The 12,277-nt window shown below is 43.0% G+C and overlaps 1 protein-coding gene across 1 annotated transcript; it reads left to right on the top strand.

Annotated features, from left to right (window-relative positions):
• Positions 1-815: 815 nt before the first annotated feature.
• On the top strand, positions 816-4,397 carry LOC109891349 (zinc finger protein 629-like). The gene is made up of 2 exons (XM_020483819.2): positions 816-1,158; positions 1,864-4,397. The coding sequence occupies exons 1-2, from the start codon at positions 966-968 to the stop codon at positions 2,763-2,765; spliced, it is 1,095 nt and encodes a 364-aa protein (XP_020339408.1). The 5' UTR covers positions 816-965; the 3' UTR covers positions 2,766-4,397.
• The last annotated feature ends 7,880 nt before the right edge of the window (positions 4,398-12,277 follow it).

Genomic DNA, 12,277 nt, shown 5'->3' with positions numbered 1-12,277 from the left:
CTATACATTTTAGTCATTCAGCAGATGCTCTTATCCAGAGCCCGTGGGAGTTGAACCCACAACCCTGGCTTCGTAAGTGCCATGCTCTACTAACTGAGCCACACAGGACATTGCTGTGCCAGTCATCCGCCGCCATCACATCATGTTTCAGCATGATAATGCACAGCCCCATGCAGCAAGGATCTGTACACAATTCCTGGAAGCTCAGTTCCCACCAATATCCAGCAACGTTGCACCGCCATTTAAGAGGAGTGGAACAAGATTCCACAGGCCACAATCATTTGCCTGATCAACTCTATTTGAAGGAGATGTGCCACTGCATGAGGCAAACGGTGGTCACACCAGATACTGACTCGTATTCTGATCCACACCCCAACCTTTTTTTAAGGTATCTGTGACCAACAGATGCATATCTGTATTTCCAGTATTGTGAAATCCATAGACTGATTTCCTTATGTGAACTGTAAAATCTTAGAAATTGTTGCATGTTGTGTTTGTATTATTGTTCCTTGTATATTCTACAGACTCTAAGTACCGCCAACCCCACTTTTAGATCGGCACAAATAAAATAAAAATCACTATAAAGCCCAATATTTTCAACATACAAGCCTGAACATTGTATTGTCAATGGTGGTCTTAAAATAAGTTTAAAAACATATTTTTTTCTCATAAATTCCTTCTTGTATTTGCTTATAAGTGAAAAAAATGTAATCTACTTTTTAAAATGTGATATTTGTTACGTTATCCACCTTGCAATGTTTTATTTTGAAGGTTTCCTCATTACCATAGTAAACTGACGTCGTTGTTAGTGTCGCTAGCATAATAGTAGTGATGCAGGAGCTGAACAAATATAAATGATAAAAGGCTACAGATGAAAGGGGAAAGTATCTTCAATCTTGAACCTAGGGGAAATGGTTGTTGCTTGCTAGCGTTCACAACAAAATAGCCTAAACGTTTCGTTGAAAATGTCTAAAATGCAGCTGTTGCAGGATTATCTAAACGAGCGGTTAACAGCGGTGGCTGTTGAGATATTTGGGGCCGTGGAAAATACCGTAGCAGAGTACCAGGAAGAAATCTCCCGTTCAAATGAGGAGATTGAACGTCTACGGAGGCTGCTGGATTTGGTTTTCCGACCCGACATAAAGCTACAGAAAGCAGGTTAGTAGTTAGCCCAATAGTGGACTAAAGGAACCCAACTTTACTACGTAAGGAATTTACAAGTTCTGTGTAAAGTCAAATTGGCACTCGAAGCCAAAACAGCCAAATCCTCCATGTAAAAATGAATCGATTCTCAATTGCGGCAGGTTCAATAAACATAAATCTCCTTATTTTAACATCACATCAAAATAATTTAACAAATTAAAAATACACACATACTGTACACTTTTACCCGGTTTTAACAGTTGCAGCAGACATTTTCAGTGACATGTTTGTGGCGTCCGTCTTCCATTAACACAGGGGTTCGCAGACAGCTAATAGCACAGGTAATCTACTCTGTCTTCTGTCTGTTTTCCGTAAACGAGTGCTGTAACATGGTCATGTGGGAACCTAACCCGATAAAAGGTGTGTAATTGAACCTTGTTTGTAGCAAATTATCTCTCACTGATATGAAATATGTTTCCAAAATCGTACCGAAAGCGATGCGTATTAATGTTTAGAGCAAGCATCGGGGCTCTTAACAAAACTCCCCTGGTCAGATCAGAACATACTGTCGTCAATAGGCGCTGAAGCAGTTAGTGTCTATGATTGGATAGTTCGTAGTGAATAAAGACGCTGCAAGCTAGCTCAATCAATGTGATTGAACCAGCCAGGCTTGCCAAACAACTGATTGACTACTATTTTTTTTTTATCCAATCCTCTCAGACCCCCCGCAGCTCACGCTCCTTGTCCCTGAAGAGAAGGTTCTTGCTGAGAAGCAGCACTGTGAGCAGGAGTGGAGCCCCAGTCTGGACCAGGAGGACCCAGAGCCCACTCAGATTAAAGAGGAACAGGAGGAGTTTGGGACCAGTCAGGAGGAAGAGCAGCTTCAGGGGCTGGAGGCTGATATCAAAGAGGTCATATTCTCTCCTCCATTTTCTCTCCAGCCCTCACATCATCCCCAAACCCAAACTGTGGAGAACAGAGAGAGGGACGCTCTACCCACCAAAACAACTGAAGAGATCAAAACGGAACCGGATGGAGAGGGCTATGGAGAATCTGAAGCAAACAATGAATTACAGCCCCTCTCTCCAGTAAATTCCGACTGTTCTGCAGCTCATATTGGGAACAGTGAAAGGGACAGTATAGGGCTAATGTCAGGGTTACAGCCACTCAAATCAAAGACAACATGGACAAATAAAGTACAAAGCTCTATTAAGACCAGGGAAGCCAGTGAGTTGAAAGTTCCATTGAGGGCGGCTCACTCAGGGGAGAGACCACACAGGTGTCCCGTCTGCAGGAAATGCTTTCTGAAAAGTAGCATTTTAAAAACTCATCAGAGAATTCACACTGGGGAGAAACCATATTGCTGCAATGTATGTGGCAAATGCTTCAGCCGGATGGGACACCTGACTGAGCATATGAGAACTCACACGGGGGAGAAACCATATCAGTGCAAAGAATGTAGCAAATGCTTCAGCCGGATGAGAAACCTGACCGTTCATATGAGGACTCACACAGATGAGAGACCATATAAGTGCCCCATGTGTGTAGAATGCTTCAGATCAGCAAGTCATCTAAAATGGCACCAGCGAAGACATCACACAGGAGAGAAACCACGTTGCTGACTTTGTGGTAAATGCTTCACTTGTAAGAACTGAGGAGGTGAATGAACACAGAGGGATAAACATGACAGTGCTGCTGGGGCAAAATTGTACTCTCACTTGTAGGAGGACCTTTCCATTGTAAAACACTGATGTTTCATAACCCTTCTGAGCATGGCACAAATGTATATACTGTAATAAGTTTTTCAGAACCTAGTAGTTATTTGGCAATTCTAGCATTATTTGCACGCAAAATCACAATTTATATGTCTCACAGAATGGACAAACAAAATGTAAATTTAACTTTTGATGTGCGTGTCTATAGTACCCCTTGGGGGGAGTGTTTACCCCCTAAAAGTCAACTTGTAAATATTGACATGTTGGGCAAATAAGAAGTGTTCTTGATGTTACACACCCTCTGTTCTGGATGTTACAGGAAATTGAACATATTAGCAAAAGTCTGAGTGAGGTCAAAACATGGATTGCCATTTCGATCACAAAAAAGTATAATTTTCAAAAGATTGTAACATCTTATGGATGTTACAGAATCTGAAAGTTTTATTGATCAAAATCAAAAAATATATATTTTTTGGAATGTTTATAGTATTTTAGGATTACATAATTGCAGTTAGCCTAAATACCACACCCTAATAGGTTATGTTTTGTCTTTAAATACACTATATATACAAAAGGATGTGGACATCCTTTTAAATGAGTGGATTGGGCTATGTCAACCACACCCGTTGCTGGTGTAAACAAATTGAGATGTTATTGCAGGTGTAGTGAAATGCTTGTGGTCATAGCTCCAACGGTGCAGTGATATCTAACAATTCATACAAATCTAAAAATTAAACGAATGGAATTAAGAAATATTAGGACCAGCAATGTTGGAGTCCAGAGTATACATATACACTGAGTATACAAAACATTAAGAACACTTGCTCTTTCCATGACTTGACTAATCTGGTGAATCCAGGTGAAAGCTATGATCCCTTAAATGACGTCACTTGCTAAATCCACTTCAATCAGTGTAGATGAAGGGGAGGAGACGGGTTAAAGAAGGATTTCTAAGTCTTGAGACAATTGAGACTTGGATTATGTATGAGTGCCATTCAGAAGGTGAATGGGAAACCTTAGACCTTAGACCTTAGTGCTGCTTTTGATACCATCGATCACCACATTCTTTTGGAGAGATTGGAAACCCAAATTGGTCTACACGGACATGTTCTGGCCTGGTTTAGATCTTATCTGTCGGAAAGATATCAGTTTGTCTCTGTAAATTTCGGTATCAGTTTGTCAACTGTAAATTTCGGTGTTCCTCAAGGTTCCGTTTTAGGACCACTATTGTTTTCACTATATATTTTACCTCTTGGGGATGTTATTCGAAAACATAATGTAAACTTTCACTGCTATGCGGATGACACACAGCTGTACATTTCAATGAAACATGGTGAAGCCCCAAAATTGCCCTCGTTAGAAGCATGTGTTTCAGACATAAGGAAGTGGATGGCTGCAAACTTTCTACTATTAAACTCGGACAAAACAGAGATGCTTGTTCTAGGTCCCAAGAAACAAAGAGATCTTCTGTTGAATCTGACAATTAATCTTAATGGTTGTACAGTCGTCTCAAATAAAACTGTGAAGGACCTCGGCGTTACTCTGGACCCTGATCTCTCTTTTGAAGAACATATCAAGACCATTTCGAGGACAGCTTTTTTCCATCTACGTAACATTGCAAAAATCAGAAACTTTCTGTCCAAAAATGATGCAGAAAAATTAATCCATGCTTTTGTCACTTCTAGGTTAGACTACTGCAATGCTCTATTTTCCGGCTACCCGGATAAAGCACTAAATAAACTTCAGTTAGTGCTAAATACGGCTGCTAGAATCCTGACTAGAACCAAAAAATTTGATCATATTACTCCAGTGCTAGCCTCTCTACACTGGCTTCCTGTCAAAGCAAGGGCTGATTTCAAGGTTTTACTGCTAACCTACAAAGCATTACATGGGCTTGCTCCTACCTATCTCTCTGATTTGGTCCTGCCGTACATACCTACACGTACGCTACGGTCACAAGACGCAGGCCTCCTAATTGTCCCTAGAATTTCTAAGCAAACAGCTGGAGGCAGGGCTTTCTCCTATAGAGCTCCATTTTTATGGAACGGTCTGCCTACCCATGTCAGAGACGCAAACCTTTAGGTCTCAACCTTTAAGTCTTTACTGAAGACTCATCTCTTCAGTGGGTCATATGATTGAGTGTAGTCTGGCCCAGGAGTGGGAAGGTGAACGGAAAGGCTCTGGAGCAACGAACCGCCCTTGCTGTCTCTGCCTGGCCGGTTCCCCTCTTTCCACTGGGATTCTCTGCCTCTAACCCTATTACAGGGGCTGAGTCACTGGCTTGCTGGGGCTCTCTCATGCCGTCCCTGGAGGGGGTGCGTCACCTGAGTGGGTTGATTCACTGTTGTGGTCATCCTGTCTGGGTTGGCGCCCCCCCCTTGGGTTGTGCCGTGGCGGAGATCTTTGTGGGCTATACTCAGCCTTGTCTCAGGATGGTAAGTTGGTGGTTGAAGATATCCCTCTAGTGGTGTGGGGGCTGTGCTTTGGCAAAATGGGTGGGGTTATATCCTTCCTGTTTGGCCCTGTCCGGGGGTGTCCTCGGATGGGGCCACAGTGTCTCCTGACCCCTCCTGTCTCAGCCTCCAGTATTTATGCTGCAGTAGTTTATGTGTCGGGGGGCTGGGGTCAGTTTGTTATATCTGGAGTACTTCTCCTGTCCTATTCGATGTCCTGTGTGAATCTAAGTGTGCGTTCTCTAATTCTCTCCTCTCTTTCTTTCTCTCTCTCGGAGGACCTGAGCCCTAGGACCATGCCCCAGGACTACCTGACATGATGACTCCTTGCTGTCCCCAGTCCACCTGGCCATGCTGCTGTTCCAGTTTCAACTGACCTGAGCCCTAGGACCATGCCCCAGGACTACCTGACATGATGACTCCTTGCTGTCCCCAGTCCACCTGGCCATGCTGCTGCTCCAGTTTCAACTTCCACCTGACTGTGCTGCTGCTCCAGTTTCAACTGTTCTGCCTTATTATTATTCGACCATGCTGGTCATTTATGAACATTTGAACATCTTGGCCATGTTCTGTTATAATCTCCACCCGGCACAGCCAGAAGAGGACTGGCCACCCCACATAGCCTGGTTCCTCTCTAGGTTTCTTCCTAGGTATTGGCCTTTCTAGGGAGTTTTTCCTAGCCACCGTGCTTCTACACCTGCATTGCTTGCTGTTTGGGGTTTTAGGCTGGGTTTCTGTACAGCACTTTGAGATATCAGCTGATGTACGAAGGGCTCAATAAATACATTTGATTTGATTGATTTGATTTGAAACACAGAAGATTTAAGTGCCTTTGAACAGGGTATAATAGTAGGTGCCAGGCGCACCGGTTTGTGTCAAGAACTGCAATGGTTTTTCATGCTAAACAGTTTCTGGTGTGTATCAAGAATGAACCAACACCCAAAGGACATCCAGCCAACTCGACACAACTGTGGGAAGCATTGAAGTCAACATTGGGCAGTATCCTTGTGGAACGCTTGACACCTTGTAGAGTCCATTCCCCGATGACTTGAGACTGTTCTGAGGGCAAAGGGGGGGTGTAACTCAATATTAGGAAGGTGTTCCTAATGTTTGATTGTGTGTGTGTGTGTTTCTCATTTGACAGGATTATCCATCCAACCTACAGGTGTGGCATATCAAAAAGCTGGTTAAACAGCATGATCATTACACAGGTGCACATTGTGCTGGGGACAATAAAAGGCCACTCTAAAATGTGCACTTTGGTCACACAACACAATGCTGCAGATGCCTCAAATTGAGGGTGCATGCAATTGGCATGCTGACTACAGGAATCTCCACCAGAGCTGTTGCCAGAGAATTTAATGTTAATTTCTCTACCATAAGCGGCAATGTCGTTTTAGAGAATTTGACAGTACGTCCAACCCGCCTCACAACCGCAGACCACATGCAACCACGCCTGCCCAGGACCTGCTGATGTCAACATTGTGAACAGTGTGCCCCATGGTGGAGTTATGGTATTGGTAGGTATAATTGCATTTTATTGATGGCAATTTCAATAAACAGCTCAGTGATGCAAACAATGCATTCTTTATCAGAAGATTCCACCGACCACCGATATACTCCCCGAAGTGCTAAACAGGCACAGACACGTCGGTAACAGAGGCGGTCGCTGAATACCTGGGGAGCAAGGTGGTTGGAGTTGTCAATGAAGCTCATGACAAAAGTATTATGCCATAGTTTCAGTGGTGGAAAAAGTACTCAATTGTCATACTTGAGTAATAGGAAAGACACCTTAATAGAAAAGGACTCAAGTAAAAGTCACCCAGTCTAATAGCATCTGGTTTTAAATGGTCGAAAAAGTACTCAGTTGTAATACTTGAGTAAAAGTAAATGCTATACATTAAAATCCTTATTTTAAGCAAACCAGAGGTCACAATGTTTTTAAATATATGTGTAAATTGTTTTTACGGACAGACTTGAACACTCCAAAATTCATAAATAATTTGCAAACGCAGTATTTGTGTTTAGTGAGTCCGCCAGATCAGAGGCGGTAGGGATGACAATGTGTTAAATCAAAGTGTCACATGCAAATAGTCTGGGTAGCCATTTGATGATCTTTTCCAGGAGTCTTATGGCTTGGATGTAGAAGCTGTTAAGAAGCCTTTTGGATCTAGACTTGGCGCTCTGGTACCGCTTGCTGTGCGGTAGCAGAGACAACAGTCTATGACTAGGGTGGCTGGAGTCGTAACAATTTTTAGGGCCTTCCTCTGACACCACCTGGTATAGAGGTCTTGGACGGCCGGAACCTTGGCCCCAATGATGTACTGTGCCGTTCGCACTACCCTCTGTAGTACTTTGTGGTCGGAGGCCGAGCAGTTGCCATACCAGGCAGTGATGCAACAGGTCAGGATGTTCTCAATGGTGCAGCTGTAGAACTTTTTGAGGATCTGAGGACCCATGCCAAATCTTTTCAGTATCCTGAGGGGGAATAGGCTTTGTTGTGCCCTCTTCACGACTGTCTTGGTGTGTTTGGATATTAAGCAAACCAGAGGCCACAATTTTTTTTAAATATACGTGTAAATATTTTTGGCTTCAATGTTTTTAAGGCTGCAAAGAAGCCTTTTCGTATCCTGTTGTCAATAAACACAATGCTGGCTTTCTTCATCAGGTTGTTATCCTGGCACCACATGGCCAGATCTCTGACCTCCTCCCTAAAGGCTGTCTCATCGTTGTCGGTGAGACACCACTGTTGTGTCGTCAGCAAACTTAATAATGGTGTTGGAGTTGTCGTATCTTATCAATCATTAAAGGTACTAAACGATATCATAACCACCATAGATAAAAGACAGTACTGTGTAGCCGCCTTCAACGAGATGGCCAAGGCTTTCGACTCTGTCAATCCCCGTATTCTTATCGGCAGACTCAATAGCCTTGGTTTTTCTAATGACTGCCTCGCCTGGTTCACCAACTACTTTGCAGACAGAGTTCAGTGTGTCAAATCGGAGGGCATGTTGTCCGGACCTCTGGCAGTCTCTATGGGGGTACCACAGGGTTCAATTCTCGGGCTGACTCTTTTCTCTGTATATATCAATGATGTCGCTCTTGCTGCTGGCGATTCCCTGATCCACCTCTACACAAACGACACCATTCTGTATACTTCTGGCCCTTCCTTGGACACTGTGCTAATTAACCTCCAAACGAGCTTCAATGCCATACAACACTCCTTCCGTGGCCTCCAACTGCTCTTAAACGCTAGTAAACACAAATGCATGCTTTTCAACCGTTTGCTGCCTGCACCCGCCCGCCCGACTAGCATCACTACCCTGGACGGTTCTGACCTAGAATATGTGGACAACTATAAATACTTAGGTGTCTGGCTAGACTGTAAACTCTCCTTCCAGACTCATATCAAACATCTCCAATCAAAAATCAAATCTAGAATCGGCTTTCTATTTCGCAACAAAGCCTCCTTCACTCACGCCGCCAAACTTACCCTAGTAAAACTGACTATCCTCGACTTTGGCGATGTCATCTACAAAATAGCTTCCAACACTCTACTCAGCAAACTGGATGCAGTCTATCACAGTGCCATCCGTTTTGTTACCAAATCACCTTATACCACCGACTACTGCGACCTGTATGCTCTAGGCGGCTGGCCTTCACTACATATTCGTCGCCAGACTCACTGGCTCCAGGTCATCAATAAGTCTATACTAGGTAAAACTCCGCCTTATCTCAGTTCACTGGTCACGATAACAACACCCACCGTAGCACACGTTCCAGCAGGTATATCTCACTGAACATCCCCAAAGCCAACACCTCATTTGCCCGCCTTTCCTTCCAGTTCTCTGCTGCCAGTGACTGGAACGAATTGCAAAAATTGCTGAAGTTGGAGACTTTTATTTCCGTCATCAACTTAACATCAACTATCTGAGCAGCTAACCGATCGCTGCAGCTATACATAGTCCATCTGTAAATAGCCCACCCAATCTACCTATCTCATCCCCATACTGTTTTTATTTGATTTACTTTTCTGCTCTTTTGCACACCAGTATCTCTACTTGCACATCATCTGCTCATTTATCACTCCAGTGTTAATCTGCTAAATTGTAACTATTATCTCCTATGGCCTATTTATTGCCTACCTCCTCATGCCTTTTGCACACACTGTATATAGACTTTCTTTTTTCTACTGTGTCATTGATTTATTTATTGTGTTACTGGCTTGTTTATTGTTTACTCCATGTGTAACTGTGTTGTTGTCTGGGTCACACTGCTATGCTTTATCTTGGCCAGGTTGCAGTTGCAAATGAGAACTTGTTCTAAACTAGCCTACCTGATTAAATAAAGGTCAAATAAAAAATGTGAAGACATAATAAATTAATAATACATTATTATTACGTGATTCAGCTAATCATGTACATTTTATTAACTAGAAAGCGGGGCACCACAGAAAATCTTCAGATTACAAAGTTAGAATTTTCAGAATATAAACTAATATCTGATCAATTAGTCTATTAATTAATTATTCTTTACCTCACGTCAGTCTCATTCAAAACGTTGTCATTTGTTGGGTATCTGCACAAACCCAGCCTTTACTATAAATCATCCATACACCAATTGGTTTAATCATTTATCTACTAACTAACTAAATAATCACAGAAATGCACAAACAAATAAACAGTAGATATTGGTTACTAACAAGGATAGGGCAGATTCCCTAGTGGGCTAAGCCGATATGACAGCTTGGTGGACAAAGGGAAGTGGGTGTGGACTGAGAGAGCAGGAAAGCACTACACACAGTTGATAATTATATGAATTGAAATGCTAATCCTTTGCACATGAACGCTAACTAATTCGGGAATAATTGCAATCAATATATATTTACGCCCATGTGTCGTTGTGATTTTCTCTGTTGGAATCCGGTCCGTCTGCTGGAGAGTTCATCCGTCTCTCTCTCTTTCTGTTTCCCTGAAGATCAAAGTATTTTGTTAAAATGGATACTTCAGAGTATCATTCAGAAATGTTGTCATAGATAGATGTTTCGGCGGTTTCCGGTATTCTCGTCCCAGGTTTCCATCATTTCTAGCTTCAGACTAGTAATTAGTATCTAAGATTTGCTCGTATTCTGTAGGGATCGATAGTCTCAGAGTTGAACCATTTCCAGCCGAGTAGCCAATGCTCCATGTGGTATGGTTAGTAATTCAATAACTAATCACAATCACAGCTCATGCTGTGGGTTTGCTTAGTCTTGGTACTCAAACCTGTGCCACCCCAGCTTACACCGAGGTATGCGTGGTCTGAAGAGAATTTCCTCAGGAGGGGGTTTTATTCGTAACAATAGGAAAGGGCTGTTCCATGACGTCAGATCATGTCTGTGGGCCAATGACTTAGTTATACTTTAAAGGGAATACAATTCTCTCACATTAAAGGTTTAACATCACATTACATCATTTCACAAATAGTTTAATCTTTACTCTTTCATTTTATACAAGAATTAGATGCAAACACCATAATTGAGAAATGTACATATTCAGAGATATAGTTATGTGTGTTTCCTGTCCTTCGTGAGGTCACCAAATGAGACACACTCAACATAACTGCCCCTTAAGTGTCCACCATTACCACATTCTCAGTAGTGGACATATAGTTTCAGTTTTCCCATTTTGGGGAATTAGGAGTTCGACCACGTGAAATCCTTGATTCACTTTGGTCTCTCTCTCTGCATGAAAAGGAGGATAGAGTCTCCGCCAGGAATTTATGACCTGAGATAACAGAACCTGGGTGTAGGAGAGAGTGAGAGAGGGGGAAGCCACGATCTACACCCGAAAAGGGCCACGTCCTGGGACAGAGTCGTGCCTGGCCATGCAGTCATGAGTGAACAGGGAGTACAGGAGGGGACTGAGCATGTACCCCTGAGGGGCCCCCCTGTTGAGGATCAGCGTGGCAGATGTGTTGTTACCTACCCTTACCACCTGGGGGAGGCCCGTCAGGAAGTCCAGGATCCAGTTGCAGAGGGAGGTGTTTAGTCCCAGGGTCCTTAGCTTAGTGATGACGAGCTTTGAGGGCACTATGGTGTTGAACGCTGAGCTGTAGTCAATGAAAAGCATTCTCATGTAGGTGTTCCTTTTGTCCAGGTGTGAAAGGGCAGTGCAATAGAGATTGCATCATATGTGGATCTGTTGGGGCGGTATGCAAAGTGGATTGGGTCTAGGGTTTCTGGGATAATGGTGTTGATGTGAGCCATGACCAGCCTTTCAAAGCACTTCATGGCTACAGACGTTAGTGCTACAGGTCGGTAGTCATTTCGGCATGTTACCTTAGTAGTCATATTGATAGGTACAGTGCCTTGCGAAAGTATTCGGCCCCCTTGAACTTTGCGACATTTCAGGCTTCAAACATAAAGATATAAAACTGTATTTTTTTGTGAAGAATCAACAACAAGTGGGACACAATCATGAAGTGGAACGACATTTATTGGATATTTCAAACTTTTTTAACAAATCAAAAACTTAAAAATTGGGCGTGCAAAATTATTCAGCCCCTTTACTTTCAGTGCAGCAAACTCTCTCCAGAAGTTCAGTGAGGATCTCTGAATGATCCAATGTTGACCTAAATGACTAATGATGATAAATACAATCCACCTGTGTGTAATCAAGTCTCCGTATAAATGCACCTGCACTGTGATAGTCTCAGAGGTCCGTTAAAAGCGCAGAGAGCATCATGAAGAACAAGGAACACACCAGGCAGGTCCGAGATACTGTTGTGAAGAAGTTTAAAGCCGGATTTGGATACAAAAAGATTTCCCAAGCTTTAAACATCCCAAGGAGCACTGTGCAAGCGATAATATTGAAATGGAAGGAGTATCAGACCACTGCAAATCTACCAAGACCTGGCCGTCCCTCTAAACTTTCAGCTCATACAAGGAGAAGACTGATCAGAGATGCAGCCAAGAGGCCCATGATC

The sequence above is a fragment of the Oncorhynchus kisutch genome, linkage group LG5, assembly GCF_002021735.2.
Source record: "Oncorhynchus kisutch isolate 150728-3 linkage group LG5, Okis_V2, whole genome shotgun sequence".
Lineage (NCBI taxonomy): Eukaryota > Metazoa > Chordata > Actinopteri > Salmoniformes > Salmonidae > Oncorhynchus > Oncorhynchus kisutch.
This window is presented reverse-complemented; position numbering and strand designations above follow the sequence as displayed.